General features: G+C 40.8%; 1 protein-coding gene across 8 annotated transcripts in view; it reads right to left on the reverse strand.

Moving 5' to 3' along the window:
• Positions 1 to 17,859, reverse strand: part of PLXNA1 (plexin A1) — a 389,988-nt gene that overhangs the window by 61,511 nt on the left and 310,618 nt on the right. For all 8 annotated transcript variants that reach the window (XM_072989530.2, XM_020801318.3, XM_078385248.1 and 5 more), the window contains 2 exons: positions 13,348 to 13,490; positions 1,419 to 1,675 (listed from right to left, as the gene is read on the reverse strand). In XM_072989530.2, the coding sequence (XP_072845631.1) occupies positions 1,419 to 1,675; positions 13,348 to 13,490 (400 nt within the window). The remainder of the gene's footprint in view (positions 1 to 1,418; positions 1,676 to 13,347; positions 13,491 to 17,859) is intronic.

Genomic DNA, 17,859 nt, shown 5'->3' on the forward strand with positions numbered 1-17,859 from the left:
TTGTGGAAGTGCTGGGTTGTTTAAAGCACAAACAAGGGGAAGTATAACAACAGAAACTGTGGTGAACGTTAAATAACAGTATGTGCTGTACAGCTGGTACCTCCTTCAATATACACTGGCCTGTGATACAAGAGGCCTATCTAGCTACCATTTAAAAAATCGATGGTGCACAGCAGATGCACAGTGGCTCTGAAAAGCTGCCTCTCACTCACAACTTGTTTTCTATTTGAGCGGGTTTCTCTGTTCAAGAAAATCTGCTTGCTTTTTACATTAAGGCACCCTCACAATCACTAAGCAGTGCTTGCATTGCTCAGTTTTGGAGATCTAACTGGGAAAGAATGACAAATGAAAGGAAAGTTCAACATCTCAAGTGTTGAGGATGCCTCTCTGTTGGACCTGGGGGAGAATTAACAGCATGCTCAGAGTTCCTGCCAAACAAAGCATCAGACACAAGGACTGTTTAAGAGGCAACGTGAGATGGCACATAGTTGCTTTGTGAGTGGTATGAAATAGCTTTCTGTTCACCATCATCTTCTAAACCTACACAATCACATTGTCCAGGGAAGGGTTACTGGTAGCTGTGCAAAAAATGTTGGCAAAAACTAACGATCAGAAGCTGTACAAGGCAAAGCTGCAGTGAGAATATACAGCAAAATCTCGTTGATAAATATTTTATATTAACCAAGTAGTTGCCATTTGTAACACTCTGAGATTTAGAACAGCATACAGATAGAGGCTGTTCTCGGGCCTCAGGCCAGATTTGTGACAGCTTCTAAATTTTGGATCTAATTCCAAGGCTGGGGCAATTCTCCTGTGACATATCATGACATCTCACTCATGTGGGGAGACCACATGATAAGCATAGTAAAACAGGCCCACCTCTACCATGTGCTGCCCACGAACTGTGAAGTCCATCTTTGAAAGATTAAAGATGAGAAGCTTTTACAAAATTAATGAAAGGGGGCAAAATCTCAGGTCGGCCTATTTTCAATTCAAAAACCATGTTTCTGCTTGCAAGGCATGATCACAGCGTTTCAGAACACACAAGACCAGTTTGTAGTGTAAAGTCCCAGATACTTCCAAAATCAAATTATCTGCAAGTACCTTTCTTCATTAACCGAACTACTTTGCTCCAAAGGAGAAAATAATGATGCCTATTTCTTTGCTACATGACTCAGAAGTCATGTAATAATCTTTGGTGTTGAGGAGCTTAAATATCAGTAGCCTGTGGACTATTGCTGACACAATTTAACGAAGCCTGCAGGTGTACTTGTTCCTGTATCAAACATTATACCAGGATATTAAAAGGGGAGGTGAAAGTCACAGGCTCCTTTCTCGCCTTTGTGTAGAATCAAACCTACCCTCCAGAAAAACTCACACAGATACTCTGATAAACAGGTTCTTAGACAAACACTCACCGCCTCAGGAGCAGTTTTGGATGGTTCTTACTCTCCAAGTTCTTCTCAATCAGATCTGAAAGAAGCTGCTTGAGGACTCCAGTGGCATACTCCATCTCACCCTGCAGTGCAGTCATGATTAAAGACGCCACATTACCCCGATCCCTCATGGAAAAGCTGCGCTGGGCCTCCAAAGTGCGAATGAAGGTCAGGAGGAAGTGCTTTTTGTTCAAGAGTTGTCCAAAGAGGGTCAAGGATTTTTCCACGTTTGCCTGGACCTGGGAGAGGGGAAACATGATGGGGTTAAGTCCAGAGGGTGATGCTGGAGGCAGTAATGTATCAGAGTCTTCTGACCTTCCAGTGAGATTTAAAACAAACCAAACCAAACCAAGTATAAACAGGTAAAGCTAGTTATCAAGGCAGTCAACGTTTTATTTCAACAGTGATCAAGAATATTCTCATTAAAGTAAGCTATATCTTTTCTGTCCTACTACATGATTACAGAAAAAAAAATGTTTAGAAGAATATCCTTCCCGCACTCATCCTTTAGTGATGACCTTCAGCATAAAACAGAATGTATAAATCCCTTAAAAATACTTTACATTCTTTCTTAATGCCATTTCAGAACAATTACTTTATGTCCTGCCTACACTGGAAATCCTTCTTATACACAGTGTTTTAGATACTACAGGCATGTTATACCTCATGTATTTTCTGCAGGGATCCATATAGATATCTCTATCCAGATTTTTCTTCATGTTTTAGGATTCCAAATGACTTTTATGTTATTTGCAGAACTGCACCAGTTTTTATTTTTGGACTTTTTTTGCAAATCAATTCAGTTGACACCTCTTTATCGGCTATTAATGTGCACAAACACACACGTGTTAATGAAGACATCAGACACCAAGGAATCCTGATGTGACTGAAGGCTAGAATCAAGATTCTGTTCTAGGTCAGTTTCCAAAGCACATAGACACCACTGGGCCCTGGAAACCAGTACTGGTGGTGGTGGCAGAGGCAAACCCTCCTCTTGCTCAGTTAGATATGTTTGGAACAGATCCATTCATGAATGGATGAAAAAGTACTGTAGACACAGGTATAGCCATAGGCAGCAAGAATCTAACTGTTCCAGAATTTTAGAGGTGGGAGCTGTGCTGATGGAATATGTCCAAGTGTGCTTTATTTGATTCTGTACATCACAGATTTCAGGAAATGAGCTCTCCATCTTCACAGACTATTAAAAAGAACCACAACAGGCAAATACAACAGACCCTTTCAGTTCATGGGTCTGTGAAAGACAGAACTCATCCATTGGATCCATTATTCATTGACATACTGGGGTCTGTATATCTAGGACCAAGCCACATACACATAAAACTCATTTTCTTTCTCAAACATTTTTCGTTTTACTACATGACACCTGTCTCATAACAGATACATGGCACTGCGTCCTCTTCCTGTAAAGCCTATTAGAGCAGTGGACTCAAAACTGCATACGAGCTGTATGAAAAAGTGTACAGATGAGTAAAAACCCTCTTTCCCATCCACACCTTAACAGACAAAGACTTGTGCTATTAAAAGAAACATCAGCCTCTTCTTTTTTCACTCCTTAGATAAAAAGGGTTGCCAAAATGCTGGATTTGGCTGGAGACTAATTGCCAGATTCCCCCTTGGCTAACTCTGAACACAGCAAACAGTTCCTACAGGAAATTGTGATCGTCTGCACTTTCTGCATATGGTCCTAAATGCTACCGTCTGTCCCTGAGATTAGTGATGGAATTTGGCGTATGCTTGGTTCTCTTTCACTGAATTTTAGACACCAAGTGAAGGACACTCTTCACAAACATTCCCCTGCGCCCCTCCAAGTAACTGCTAAAAAAAACCCCTCAAATTTTGCTGGTTACAGCAGCCCTACCTTCCCTGCTTTCCCTGCTACTCAAGTTGGTTTACATGGTTTTTGAAGACCTGAAGCAAAAAGTCAATTATTAAATTTGATCAACTAATCTACAAAGACACAAGCTGAGAAATATTTTGCTTAACTATGATTGCTTAGGTTTCCCAATAATGCCTACTCCGTGAATACTTTAATAGAAGCAGGAAAGGGCCTATGTCATTTTTGGGCTGCCTATATACAATATCAGGCAAACTAAACTGGAAACATTTTTTTCTATGTGTGCAACCAGCATTGAGGGGATTTTTCATTAGATGTTGGGATTAAGAAGCTCAAATGGTACATGATTTTACTCCTGTCTTCTGAATGTCCATAGTACATCTGTTACAAACTCCACATTGTGTGTGCAGTGTATTTGGACAAAGCCTGAATTCAGAACTGATGTGTACTATAGTATTCCTGAGGGATTAAGGACTCCTTTGAGGTAAAGCAGATCTTCTCTGAGGACCAAGATAACCTAGTGTGTTAGATATTAAGTAATAAATTATCTCTAGACACAAGACTGTAAATGCCCCAAGCATTTTATATAGTTGTTTATATAGTTGTTTATATAGTAAGCTAAGAAGTCTTTATTTAAACCTTGAGGTATATACTGGAATTAACAGATGAAACATACTTCAACCATTTGTCTCTCACATCACTCTTTGTAATTTTTTTATGAGAACAGCCATTTTGAGATCAGTAATAGAGCACCTTGCAAGAATTAATTGTCCTGAAATTGGAATTTGTTTATTACTATTCTGATGTCAGATTAATATCCATTTATTCCCTTGCATATCTGTGACTGAGTTACAGTTAGAACACAACTAGCGGCCTGTAGGGTTAGAAGGAAATAAAATAAAGTATCCAGAACTGGATGCAGTACTCTAGATGAAGCCTAACCAGTGCAGAATAGAGGGAGACTAGTACCTCATGGAGTTTGGAAACTATACTTGCCTTAAATGCAGCATAAAAATATATAATTTGGCTTTTTTTGTGTGTGCAGCCACATTGCACTGTTGGCTCATAATCAGCTTAATATCTACAACAATTCCACAATCCTTCTTGCTCGTAGTATTACTAAGCCAAGTATCTCCCATTATGTAACAGTGTGCTTGATTTCCTCCCCCTCAGGTGTAGAACTTTGCACTTATCCCTGTTAAATTTTATTCTGTTTTTTCAGCCCAGTGATCAAGCCTATGAAGATCTTTTTGAATTTTGTTTCTGTCTTCCGGAGTATTAGTTATTCCACCCAATTTTGTGTCATTTACAAATTTGATTAAAATTTCCTGCACCCTCACATCCAAGCCATTAATGGAGCACCCAGGATTAAGCTCTGTGGTACTCCATTGTTACCTCCTCCCAGTTTGAGAAGGAGACATTGATAAACATTCTCTGAATAAAATTCTGTAACCAACTGTATACTGTATCTACCTGACACTTATTGTATCCAACCCACACCTAGTTATCTTGCTAATCAGAATATCATGGGGCACTTTGTCAAAGGCTTCGCTGAAGTCAAGAGATATTACATCTACAGTATTCCCGCTGTCTACTATGGAAGTTACCCAATCAAAAAAGCAAGATAAGATTAGTCTGGCAGGATCTGTTCTTGACAAGTTCACTTTGGCTTCTAGTTATTACTGCTTTTTTCCCGAGGTGCTTGCAGAGTGACCACTTTATAATCTATCCCAGAATTTTTCTCCACTCTATAATCTACATCCAGAATATGGGACTGATGGTAGGTTGACTGGTCTGTAGTTTCCAGGTTTCTTTTTTTTTTTTTTTTTTTTTTTTGCCATTTTTGAAGATAGGGGACAACTTTAGCCTTCCCCCAATTATCTGCCACTTCACCCATCTTATATGATTTCAAGAAAAAATAAGAAGTAGTCGTGTTAGTCTATCCTAGCACATAAGGCAAAAACAAAAGTAAAATTAAAAAATGAAGAAGACAAAAACGTTGTGGCATCTTAAAGACTAAGTGCTGTATATTACTGTGACCTTTCATGGACAAGCCCACTTCCTCAGACTGAGAAAGAAGAAAATAATAGTCAGTTATTCTGGGAGTATCTTGACTAGCTCTTTCAATACTCTTGGAGTTCATCTAGCCCTGGAAATTTGAACTCATTCAAAGTAATAAGGTATTCCTTGGTTATTTGTTTATCAATCTTAAACTGCAATCTTATTCCCTCCACTTGTACTTCACATTTCCCTGGAGGGTCATAGACAGTCTTTTGAGAAAAGAATGCGCTAAAGTAAGATTTGAGCACTTCTGCCTTTTCTTTGTTGCTTCATATCAGTTTTTCCATCCCCACTGAGTAGCTGATCCACTATTTCTCTGTTTTTTCCTACTCATGTACCTGAAGAATGCCTTTTTGTTGCTCTTGTTGACCTCAGCTCATTCACAGGTTCTGCCTTACTAACACTATCCATGCCATGTTTTGCTATTTCTCTGTACTCTTCCTTTGTGTCCTGGCCTTCCTTCCACTTCCTAAATGTGTCCTTTTAAAAAAACTTTCAGGTCCTCTCCGAGCTTACTGTAAAGCAACACCGGCCTTTTTTGCTGTCTCTCACTTTTTTTTTCTTGTTGGAACTGTCTGTAGTTGTGACTTTAGAATTTTCTTTTAAAGAAACTACCATCCTCTTCGACACTGTTTCCTGCCATGGGACCTTACTTACTTACTTCGTTTTTACCTCATCCATCTAGATTCAAACAAATCTGGGCGGCTTACAGTCCAAGCAATATAAAACAAGAATTAAAACAGACAATATATTAAAAAGTATAATTACTTATCATTGTTCTGAGTTTATTAAAGCTGGCTTCCCTAGAATCCAGCTTACACATATGGCTACACTCTGCTTTGGTTTCCTTTGAAATCAAGAACTCAAGTAGAATGTGGTCACTTTCCCCCAAAGTTCCTCTTACTGCTGCTTCTTCCACCAAGTCATCTCTATTGGTTGGAATCAAGTCAAGGACAGCGACTCCTCTAGTTTCTTCATCCACTTCTGGTAGGAGAAAATTATCTTCCACACTAGTCAGGAATTTCAGCAGAATTTGCCACCCAACAGATATCAGGATACTTAAAATCTCCCATCACAACTACATTATGTGTCTTTGAAATTCTTGCAATTTGTTTTCGAAAGGTTTCATCTGTATCTTCTCCTTGGTTGGACAGTCAGTGCTAGACTCCAACTACTATGTTGATTTTGTCTTTCACCCAATTATATTAATCCAGACGCTGTTGATGGGACAACCAAGCTCATCCTCTTGTATCTCTGTGAAGGAATATGTATTTTTTACATACACTGCAACTCAACCTCCCTTTCTATTTTTTTTTGCTCTTTTTGAACAATTTATATACTTCAATCGATGTATTTCAGTCATGAGAGTCATCCCATGAAGTTTGTGTTATCCTTAACAATTCATATTTACTCTCCTGAACTAAGATTTCTAGTTCTTATTTCTTATACTCATGGCATTCATATATAGACACTTGTGACTATGTGATTTGTGGCCTGCTTTCCCTTGTAATTTTTATGAAGATTACTATTGGGTGCCATTAGAGAGGATGGGTCTGTTCCTTTTATATCTCATAAGTTTTCATCTACCTTTACGTCTAAGCTTATGTCTTCCTCTGCCTTCCAATTCAGCTTAAACCCCTTCTGATGATTTTCTTCATGCTGTGGTCAAACATATTATTTCCAGTTTTTGTGAGGTACGACCCATCACTTGCTACCGGTCCATCTTCCAGGAAGTATAATCCATGGTCCCAAAATCCAAATCCCTAATTTCAGCACCACCCTTGTAGCCAGTTGTGTTTTCCCTTCCTATTCCTCTTGGGGGAACTGGTAGAATAGATGAGAAAAATATCTGGACCCCAAAGCCCTTGAGCCTCCATCCCAGAGATTCAAAGTCTGATGTGATTTCTTTGTAGTTCCTCTTGGCTTTGTCATTTCTTTGCAAGTAGATTGGAAGACCTACCATTCCGCATGAAAGTATGATCACGAGTTTTACAAAGCTTTGAATTATTCAGTGTGAGATTTCTAGTCATCAGACTACACGGATCAGGGCTGAAGTCCACCAGGGTGAACACACTATTCAAAGTGGCAAAGCAGGATCGAAACTGATATATGTCACTTTTATTACACTCAAACCCTGTGTTGCACACATGGGATGGGGAAGCACAATAGCTATGTCTCTCTCTCTCTCTCTCTCTCTCTCTGTGTATGCCTTTCAGTATAGACAGCTTCTCTACTCCAAGCTACCTCCTAAAGCTGCTTTCTCCGAGCTTTTTAATGTATGTGGAGCAAAGAGATACAAGAAAACACTAACCTGTTGGGGGCAAAAGACGTGTTGCCTTTAAATTAGCAATGTCTCAGTCCTAGCCAGGATGTAAACATGCAGATGACAATGCTCTGTATATGACTGATTCCATGGATGGCTTTGTGCAAGGCCCAAATATTCATTCATCTAAATTAAGTGCAGTCCTCCATTCATTCATAAGCCAGAAGAAGGGAAGGGGAGGGAGAGAGGGAGGAGAAGGAGGAGGGAGGATCCATTGGCATGTTCCTCTCTTGTCTGTGTGCTCAGCTTCCAACACTTAACATGATCTTGTACACAACAAACAGAGCAGGTACAATGGCACCATAAAAATGTCACATAAATGACTTCAACAGGCCTGGCTTGTCATCTAGTAGTTTGAAAGCAGTGAAGCAAAGTCCCCCTTCCAAAGAGGCAACCCCACCAGCTCCAGCTCCCACTCTGTGGTTCTCCTCCTTTTTGTGATTATTAGCAGAACTAAATAATAATATTCTGAATAGTCTTAGAACTACAAGTCCTATGAGGAAAGACTGAAAGAATTGGGCATGTTTAGCTTTGAGAAAAGAAGACAGAGGAGTGATAAGGTAACACTTTTCAAATACTTGAAAGACTGTCATACAGAGGAGGAGCAGAATCTGTTCTTGATCATCCCAGAGTACAGGACACACAACAATAGGCTCAAGTTACAAGAAGCCAGATTTTGTTGAAATACCATGAAAAACGTCCTAACTGTTAGAGCAGTATGACAGTGGAACCAACTACCTCCAGAGGTGCTTAGTGCTGCAACACCGGAAACTGAAGACAACCACTTGGCATTTGATTTGTATTATTTGATTTTTATTCCTGTATCGAATACTGGCCTGGATGTGATGTTCTTATAGGCCCCTTCCAACTTTACTATTCTGAACTGCAGAGCTGGAAGGGACTCTATAGATCAAGTTCAGAACCCTTTCAAGAACGAACAGTGGGGAACTGAACTCCCAACCTCTAGCTTCAGTCATTCTGAAAAATAAGGAATTGTGTATTCAATCAGGCTTTACATTTACATAAAAGCAATGAAATCACAAACCCAAACTGTAACAAAAAGAGGAGCTGCTAAGAGCACTTGGCTCAGATTCACGTTTTGCCTGCATGCACACATAAGAGTAAGGTGACAGGAGGGAGGATCCACATATTTTTCCAATTGTTAGAATTAAACTAGTTCAAATTAGGTGGGCCCCCTTCACGGATTGCTTCCTTGTCGTGGCGAAGGGGCTTGAGTAATTCAGAGAAGCTATAGGCTAAGCTGTGCAGGGACACCCAAGATGGACAGGCCATAGTGGAGGCTCTTGAGAGGCCCCTGGACTGCAAGGAGAACAAACCTATCCATTTCAAAGGAAATCAACCCAGAGTGCTCACTGGAAGGACAGATCCTGAAGCTGAAGCTCCAGTACTTTGGCCATCTCATGAGAAGAGAAGACTCCCTGGAAAAGGCCCTGATTTTAGGAAAGTGTGAAGGCAAGAGGAGAAGGGGACAACAGAGGACAAGATGGTTGGACAGTGTCATTGAAGCTACCAACATGAATTTGACCCAGCTCTGGGAGGCAGTGGAAGACAGGAGGGCCTGCCATGCTCTGGTCCATAGGGTCACGAAGAGTCGGACATGACTTAATGACTAAACAACAACAAATTAGGTGCTCAAATAAAGAAAAAACTATATCAATACCGGAGTGTGAAAACTATGTTTATTTAATATAACATAAAGTTTCCCCTTCCTAAAAATTCACTGTCAAAACTAGACATGTATGGCTTCTCTGGAATTAAAATTCACACTGGGAGTGGTCTTATTTGCTCTTTGTTTAATTAACCTCCTAGATTACGTGTACTAACTCACTGCATTTTATATTTCATCGTTTTGCCAGATGTAACTGATGTGGGAATGTTTCTAATCCCTCTTCCAGTAGACTATTCTCAGTCTACTGCAAAACAATTCACTCTGGCCTCATCTATATCCAGAAGAAATAAAATAGAGCATTCAAATAAATGTGAATACAACTTACTTTAAAGATGGAGGAAGTGCTGTGAATTTCAATGAGGTGGAAATAAGGAGGCTGGATAAAAATTCCAATAATGGGCTCGCTATTCTGTTTGCCAGGACATGGAAATTTAGGGTTTTATTTGTTCCATTTCCACCTTATTCATGTACTAGTAAGTTGAAGTCCTTGTCTCCTGGTTGCTGTGTGCCTCCTCTCACTCCTCCCCCACAATAATTAAGAAGGTAATGGCAGGCAGAGTGTGATCATAACAAAATAACCGCCAAAAGCTTGAAAAACAGATGGGCCCCAAACCTCTACTACATTCTAGAGAAGATAAAAGCAGAACACTTTGAGTCGCATGTTTGGATTCCAGGCTATCCTAGCAGAGTGAATCTGTAATCCACCTACGAGTACAGACAGGAAAGCAAATTTCTAAGGTAAGACTCTCAACCAAGCAGCCTCAATATCTGAGAAAAACAGAGTGAACCTAAGTACTTACTTATCACCCTAAAGCTACCCCTCTCAACACACACCCACACAATTTTTCTACATAATAGAATTAGCTGAAGCTACTTCTGTCACATTTGCTTTATCAAATGCACAAGGGCTAACTCATCCAAATTATTTTACACAGATTACATGTGTCTTGTCTTGTAATCTTCCCTTGGCTCAGAGTTCACAGCCTGCATTTCCAGTCTTTGCAAAGCCTTTGATGGCCAGTTACTGTACAGCTAATTAATTTGCTCTAAATAAAGACTACACAAGAATTTATTTTCAGGCAGAACCAGTTTTGAACTTAGAGGCATCACTCCTCAATTCACACAGTTACAGTCAGTATTATTTGGCACAAGCTATATTAAGTGTTCTGGAAATGCAGACTCTAGGTTCAAGACAGATTGTGAACAGCAACATACAGTAGTTTATAACCATACTTATTTGCTTCCAAATAGTTGCTATGTGGGGTGCTTTATTCTCCAGGCCCTTTTTTTGAAGAATGCACATGGAAGGGGGAAGGAGAATGGCTGTGCTATAGCAGGATATATTGGGAAAATTATACAGTGGCAATCAGACAGATAACAATCCAGAGAATATGAGAATTGTTTGCTGATACTTTTTTTCACCTATTGAAAGAAGAATCTGAAACCTTTTAAAGCAAAAGCCAAGAGTATTAAGAATCCACCACACGTAAGTGATGTTACATTTTATCTGAAATTCTGTGTGCAGAGAGCAGATTAAAGTGTAGTAAATGACAGAATTTCCTCCACTCTTTCTACAAGTATTCAAAGAACAGAGCCGTGGCTCTAATCAATGTGCTACAAAATGTTGCACACAGATGCAACATCATGTTGTTCAATCCAGAGCTTTTTTAAAAACAAAACAAAACATAACAACTCAACATGGATTAACACTGGTCTGTGAAGACAGCTCCTATAAGTGCTGGTCAAATTAGTAGAAGTCCACCATGACAGTGCAAACTGATAAAGCATATTAAATCTCAGCCTCCAGTTAAACAGCAGACAAAAGGACCAAACACAGCTGAGTGATGAGAATGCAACCTGAATGGGGATATTTTCCCACATCTTTAAGGACAACTCTTATCTAGAATAAATCAAGGTGGCAATCATATATTACTGTAAAACCAACGTAACAGTGGTCCTTCTTCATCATTTTAAAAGGATCCTAGCAACAGTTTTCGAGAGCTGGATAGCTGGGTTGTTCAAACTGAAAAACCAGTGTAAAAGATAGAGTGGAAGGCCCATAATAGGGATGGTGAAAACTGGATCACGGATGTAATGATTATGCTGTGCTGCAATAGGCAATCTGTGTACATCTACCGACAAGCACTTTATTCTCTGTAATTAATAACTGTGTTGCTGTTCTGGAGCTGATTACTTCTCCTAAATCTGTTCTGAAAAACCACGTCAACTTTAATTACCCTGCAAGGTCAGCAGTGAGTGGAAGATAAGGCAACCCCTCATTTCTCCAACCAAGAGCAACCTTGCTGCACAGGAAAATGTGAAGCCAATTTTTGCACAATTGCATGTACTAAATTAAGCAAATATTGCTGGCAAAGGGAGGGAGAGACAATTCGGGGAGAAAGAAAAGTTGAGTGAATCCTGGGGAAACTGGGGACTAGGGAAGCTTATGATGTTAGGCAAGATTCTGGCAAATAAGTGGCCAGTCAAGCATCAAACAAAACCAATTGAATAAACCAAATGCTGCAGAAAAGGAGAGCAGTGATTATACTAATATAAACATTGATATTAATGTCAGTGAGCAGGGTGGTCATACAGTGGTGAGCCAAAAGCTCATTTTGACTAACATGTCAGAAGTGCTTTAGTGTCAGCCTGTTGGCCCTTGTATTAAGAATATAAAAAGAACCTTGCCGGATCAGATCGGAGATCCATCTAGTCCAACATCTTGTTCCCTACACTGGCCAGATGGATGCCTTCGGTAACCCTACAAGCAGTATAGGAGAGCAACAGCCTACTCTTCAAGTTCCTCTCCTGCAACTGGCATAAGGCTTCCCCTTTAAGTTGGGCAACTTGTGGATAATGTTGGGAGGCAATTCTTAGCATTCATCCTCACTGCCTAGGGCTGGCGGAAGTTGCAGGCCAGTAAAATATGGGGATCCACAATCTGCCCATCCCTGAATGCAAATCACCATTCATCTTAAGTGCCATGAAGATGGACCCTCCATTGTGCCTTTAATGTTCAGGTATTTTCCATTCAGGCATTTCCTTCCTTGGGACTGCGCCTGATGATCCATGAGCTCATTCTAGCTCTATAATTCCATAATTCTATGTGGAAGCCCATGTGGATAGTGACCCAGAACTAAGGCTATCTTCCACAGTCATAGTCATTGTTCCTTCTAGATTACATATCCAGAGAGCATGGATACAGAATCAGAATGTACAGATTCTATTTTCAAAGAAAGGGGGTCTTGTCAGTGGGGGCCCAAGATGAAGAACCCAGCATCAGAGGGGCTCAGCAATCTGGGGCTTCCCAGGAGAGCCTTTCTGACAGGACTAACAAAAATTCACAAGCAGAGTTCTGAGATTTCATATATCAATCTCACTGGCTTGGATCAATTTTCATCAAAAGCAGTCATACATATCAACAAGAAGAAAGATAAACAAACATCCAGTTGTGGTAGCACCAGCACAGTTATTTCACTCTGAAGTTCCTTAGTCAGAATCTTTGGAAAATAAGCAGAAAAGCAAACAAACCACTAAGCTTCAAAGCATCACAATTTTGAATGTGCCTTCTTGAGCAGTTAGTAAATCTGTGTTTGGAGGGGAACTAGAGCCAGTGAAACAATCTTAAAGTGTGATCACAAGGGGAAACAGATCACATTTTGGACTGCTTGTGGAGGGATCCAGTGTGATCTATTTCCCAATAGGCTCCTGCCTGGGCCCAATCCATGCCCTCCACGTGGACCTCTTAGGGCTGCAGGGCTTCTGCTCTTGGGGACTGGCAGGAGTGATTTCCCCAACAGATGGAAGGGTCACTTTAAGGGAGATCACCACCACAACAGGACAAAAGAGTGTGGGGACCCGTATGGCAAAACTGCAGACAAGTCTCACTTCCCAAAAGGCACAAATTCACAGAACTAATAAAAACAGTGAATCGGATGATAAAATGTTAGCCAAGCAGACAGACATACAGACATGACCACACCTCCATTTCCTTCAGCACAGGATGGTCTTCTATTCCAGGGAAGAGAACTCTCATGGCATAGGTGCGATAATCCAAAAAGGGGATGCCAGCCCCATCCAGGTCATTGGTCAGCTCATGGATATCGGTCTGTAGCTCGGCAAAGGCTGGGAACGAAAGAGCAGATTAAGCAAGAAACCTAGAAATGCAAGTTCCCAAACTAAACTCTAACAATAACCCTGGACTAACCCCACTTAATTGTTCTTATTAACTAATGCCTCCCGCCTGCCTTAATAATACAGTACTTCCAATGTTATTTACGAACTTGTGTCAATCACATCCGCATTAAATCAGCAGCTTTCCAAGCTACCACATAAACAGAAAACTAACAAAGAGAATGAAGGAGTTACAAGTAATTTGGAATTATATAGCAAGAACAGATAAAAGGTAAGAGAAGGTCTAAGTCACAGAAGTTAAACTGAAAGAAAGCTCTCAAGTCTCATCTAGTTCAATCCCTGATATCAACATATAGATGGGCAGGCAGGTGTGAAGCCTAAAGGCCAGTTCTTTGGTACAGAACTACTTTTCAAGCTGTGTATAAAAAAGGATATGGAGAATGACAAAACACAGGCATATTGTCTTAATTTTTTAAAAAAAAACAGATCTAAAAATATTTAAATATATCATTTTAAAAACTAAAAGAAAAACAGTGGCTGTTTTTTTTTTAGGGGGGGACAGACAGTTTGAAGCCACAAGAATGTCCTCACTGGATTCTGATTTCCTGTCTTGCAGATGCAACAACCACTTCATGATCTGGGGCTGGACTGGGTTGGGAAGAGGGAAGGAGGCAAAGAAATGACATCCTGTACCTTTAATGGTATCTACAAGGGGAAGCAGGTTGTTTGTGTACAAGTTCTCCTGCTGTACAAGCGTGGTGGGGAGATGAAGAGGGGGAAATCAAATTAATGGCACTTTAAAAGGAAGCTAGAAGCAGCAGAGGGCTATAGGCTGATCAGTTTGATGAGAAAAAACAAACCGTCAGCTTGAAAGGCACACTATCTTATCTGTAACTAGTGGGACTAGAAAAGAGAAAAGGCAGAGAAGATATTGCGGCTTTTAATTAAAAGCAGATCCTTTTATCTGCCAGCTGTGGAAGACAAGGCAAAATCCCCTCCATGCATTCCCTCCGCCCTTCTCCAATCTTCTCTGTCACTATTTCTATCTATAGGGCTATTTTTCCCCACATTTCCCTCTTTTTTATTATCTCATTTTAGGTGCCCGCTTCTGTCACAGCCTCTGGGCCAAGTTGGAGTTGGCAGGGTCACAGCCCCAGGCACTGGCTTGTGGCGATAATGGGCAATTAGGTTTTATCAGCAGGATTAGAAGCAGCATTCTGTCCAATTTCTCAGCATCTGTCTGTCACATAATGAGAGGCACAGCCTTTTGCAAGCCCGCTGCTCGCTTGAGAACTTTTCCTCTTAAAACCTCACAAAGTTCCTTCCAACTGTACCCAATAAAATCCAACCACTTCCCATAAAACGCCTTCACCTTGCCGCAACCTCTCCCCAAAGGATAACCCACAAAATAGGAACAAGGCTTTTAGAAACACTGAGGGGCTGCAATCACAGGGCACTCCAAATGCAGTAATCAGCTCTGTATTTCTGCTTAAATCTAAATTACCCAAGCTGGAAGAGACAAAAAACTATCGATCGTGCAATGGGCAATTGCTTATTGTATGATGATGCCACCTAACTATGCTTACCCTTGGATACTACAACCCTGGCTGGCTGAAGACATTTTCCTGCCAGAGGCAAGGACAAGAGAACACCCCAGTCCCTGTTCCACCCATAGAAGCTGACTGGTTTGCCAGTTCACTCTTGCTTTAACACAAATGACAGGATAGCACCTAGTGTTACAACAAGGGGGAGCAGACTAGCTGAGCGGGCTGAGGACAGGCTGCATGGAAAACAAAAGCTGACCTCTGAACACCTTGCCACTGCCCTTGTGCCCCAACATCTGCCACCATTAGGGAGTTACCTAAATGGGAAGATTGGTCCTCTAAGGATCCCACTGACCTACATTCACTTTGATAGGATACTTCATTCTCCTAGAATTGGGTTGCGGAATTAACACAGAACTCACGAAGAGTCGGACACAACGACTAAACAACAACAACTGTAGATCTATTGGGTATGTTATCTATGACACTGTCACTTGGAGAGGTATATTTCATGCCCCAAAGCAGCAATCACTGCCTGTCCCCCCCTTTTTTAATAGACAAAAAGTAGCTGTGAGGAATACCATCCTAACCAATCTACTGCTTTTTGCCACTGCCATACATTGTTGCCCTACCCACTGTAATATATAAGAAGAAGAAGTCCCATGCCATCTTCAGGCAAACCATTATGTTGAGACGCAGAAATGATATTGTACTGTTAGTACATTGGCCTCAAACAGTATAAATGCCAGAATTCTCATTATGTTCAGAAAATACAAGAGTGTGTATTTAACCACAACTCTAATTTCAACCCTATACTAAATTCTCATGGGATCAGAAAATATCTTAGAACTTGTTTAATCCAGGTGTTGTTGAGTTTTTTAAACTGAGAGTTAACACTTCTGAAATCAGCAATGGTCAGAATCTAGTACTATTGGTAATTATAACATTGTCATCTCCCTTTTTCCTCCAAGCAACTCGAGCTAATGTACAGGCGTTCCCTCCCCACATATCCACAGAGTCGGTATCCAGTTGCCACTGCTGCAACCCAGTTCCTATCTGCACTTGCTGCCTCCTCTTTGTCATCTTCTTCCTCTCATTCTCACCCATTGCCTTTAATGGGTTCCCTCATATCTGCAATCTCAGGTATCTGTGATTGATCCTGGAATGGATCACCATGGATATGGGGGGACTACTGTAAAATGTTATTATGCTTTCATAAAATGAGTATTAATTTTTGAGAATATAGTAGTTACAAAACGTACATGTATCTTATGTTCACCAATGGCCCTAGGAAATACATTAGGCTGAGAGACAGTGACTGACCTAGTGCCATCCAGTGAACTTGGAGGCTAGGCCTGAGCTTGGATATGGTCCTCTTCTGATTTGTTGACTCAGAGGCAGAGAACCTGAGATCTCTTACCTTGTTGAACTTCAGCTCCCATCAGTCCTACTCCAGTGTAGCCAGCTGTCAGGCAGGATCAGAATTCAAAGGGCAACATGGATCTTTACACTATAATGACCACAGAAGGCCACATGCTCAGGTAATATATCAGGATAGAAAAGGAAGTATGGACTAAAATGTACAAGTCAACCATTTTTCCATAGCATCTTGATTGAGAACGGTGAGTAGGTGGGTTTCTCCCCCCCCCCCCCCCCGTTTTTGGTTAATGATATAGAGCACAGTTTTGCCCATGAAACAGCAAGAAAAAGGAAGTGTCTTTTTCTATATTTGCTTCAACTATGTGGGAGGTTGGTGGAAAACACACACACACACCTGTTGCTTTTTGTCCAGAAGAATACTATGTGGGGGCTGCATCAGCTTCAATTTGCTGCTATACTGATCGTTCCAACTATATTTTACTATTTTTCCACACTTATATCTCAATTGTCCAAACAACAGAGGAAAACGGCTCCCTTGGTTCCCAACTGGTCTACCATCCAGACAGCTTACAGGGCATACATGCGTAGCTTCAAAATCAGAAATGATCTATATAATACCAGACTGTTGTCTCTATATAGAGCATTCAACAAGAAGGTTGAAATCCATGTGCTGTTTCACAGTCAGTACCAGCTGAGGTTATATTGCACTGGCAAGGAGAAATTTCATCCCACTGGACTGATCCCTATAGCAAGGATTTTCAAATGCAATGCCCCTTCCTATAAGGAAATGAGTTTTGGTGAGCTTTCTAAACATATAAATCAGAGAAACCAAACTGGATGGGATCTGCTGCTGTAAAAGGATGTAATGAAAAAGCTAAGCTACTTCTAATGGCAGTAGATCCTGCCTTTAAATGTAAGGTGGTTTATTTTGCATTTTTAACAGTAACAGGGTGCCTGGTTTGGAGAACACTGGACCCAGTTCCAACAGCGTTTTACTACCCCCTCGTCTGTCCCCTTCCTGCCCCCACCCCTGCCAATCCCTGCTGCTCTTCTCCTTAGCCAGGCCTACCTCCAAGGACAGCAACTGTAAGATAAGAGATTCCAGGAGAATAAGTGGATTGCTTGGGTTCCGTTCCCCACTTTATGGAACAGACCGGTGTTCTTTAAAAATAGCTGTCCTATCATTGTGCACGGTGTAAGGCTAAGAATGAGCATTTGGAGTGTCCTTTCAGAAAGATACACCAAAGTGACAAAGTAGAGCCTCTGAGCTGCAATCCCTGCTTATACCAATGTATTGCAATGAAGCCAAGAAGCAACTGGAAGACTGCACAATTCGTATAAAATGACGACCCCTGAAATGCCATTGCCATGAGAAGGTACTTCAGAACTAAATTATCCTTAAATAAAGTTTATTTTAAAAGATATTTAACTGGCAT

This window comes from Pogona vitticeps, chromosome 2 (genome assembly GCF_051106095.1).
Source record: "Pogona vitticeps strain Pit_001003342236 chromosome 2, PviZW2.1, whole genome shotgun sequence".
Taxonomy (NCBI): Eukaryota; Metazoa; Chordata; class Lepidosauria; order Squamata; family Agamidae; genus Pogona; species Pogona vitticeps.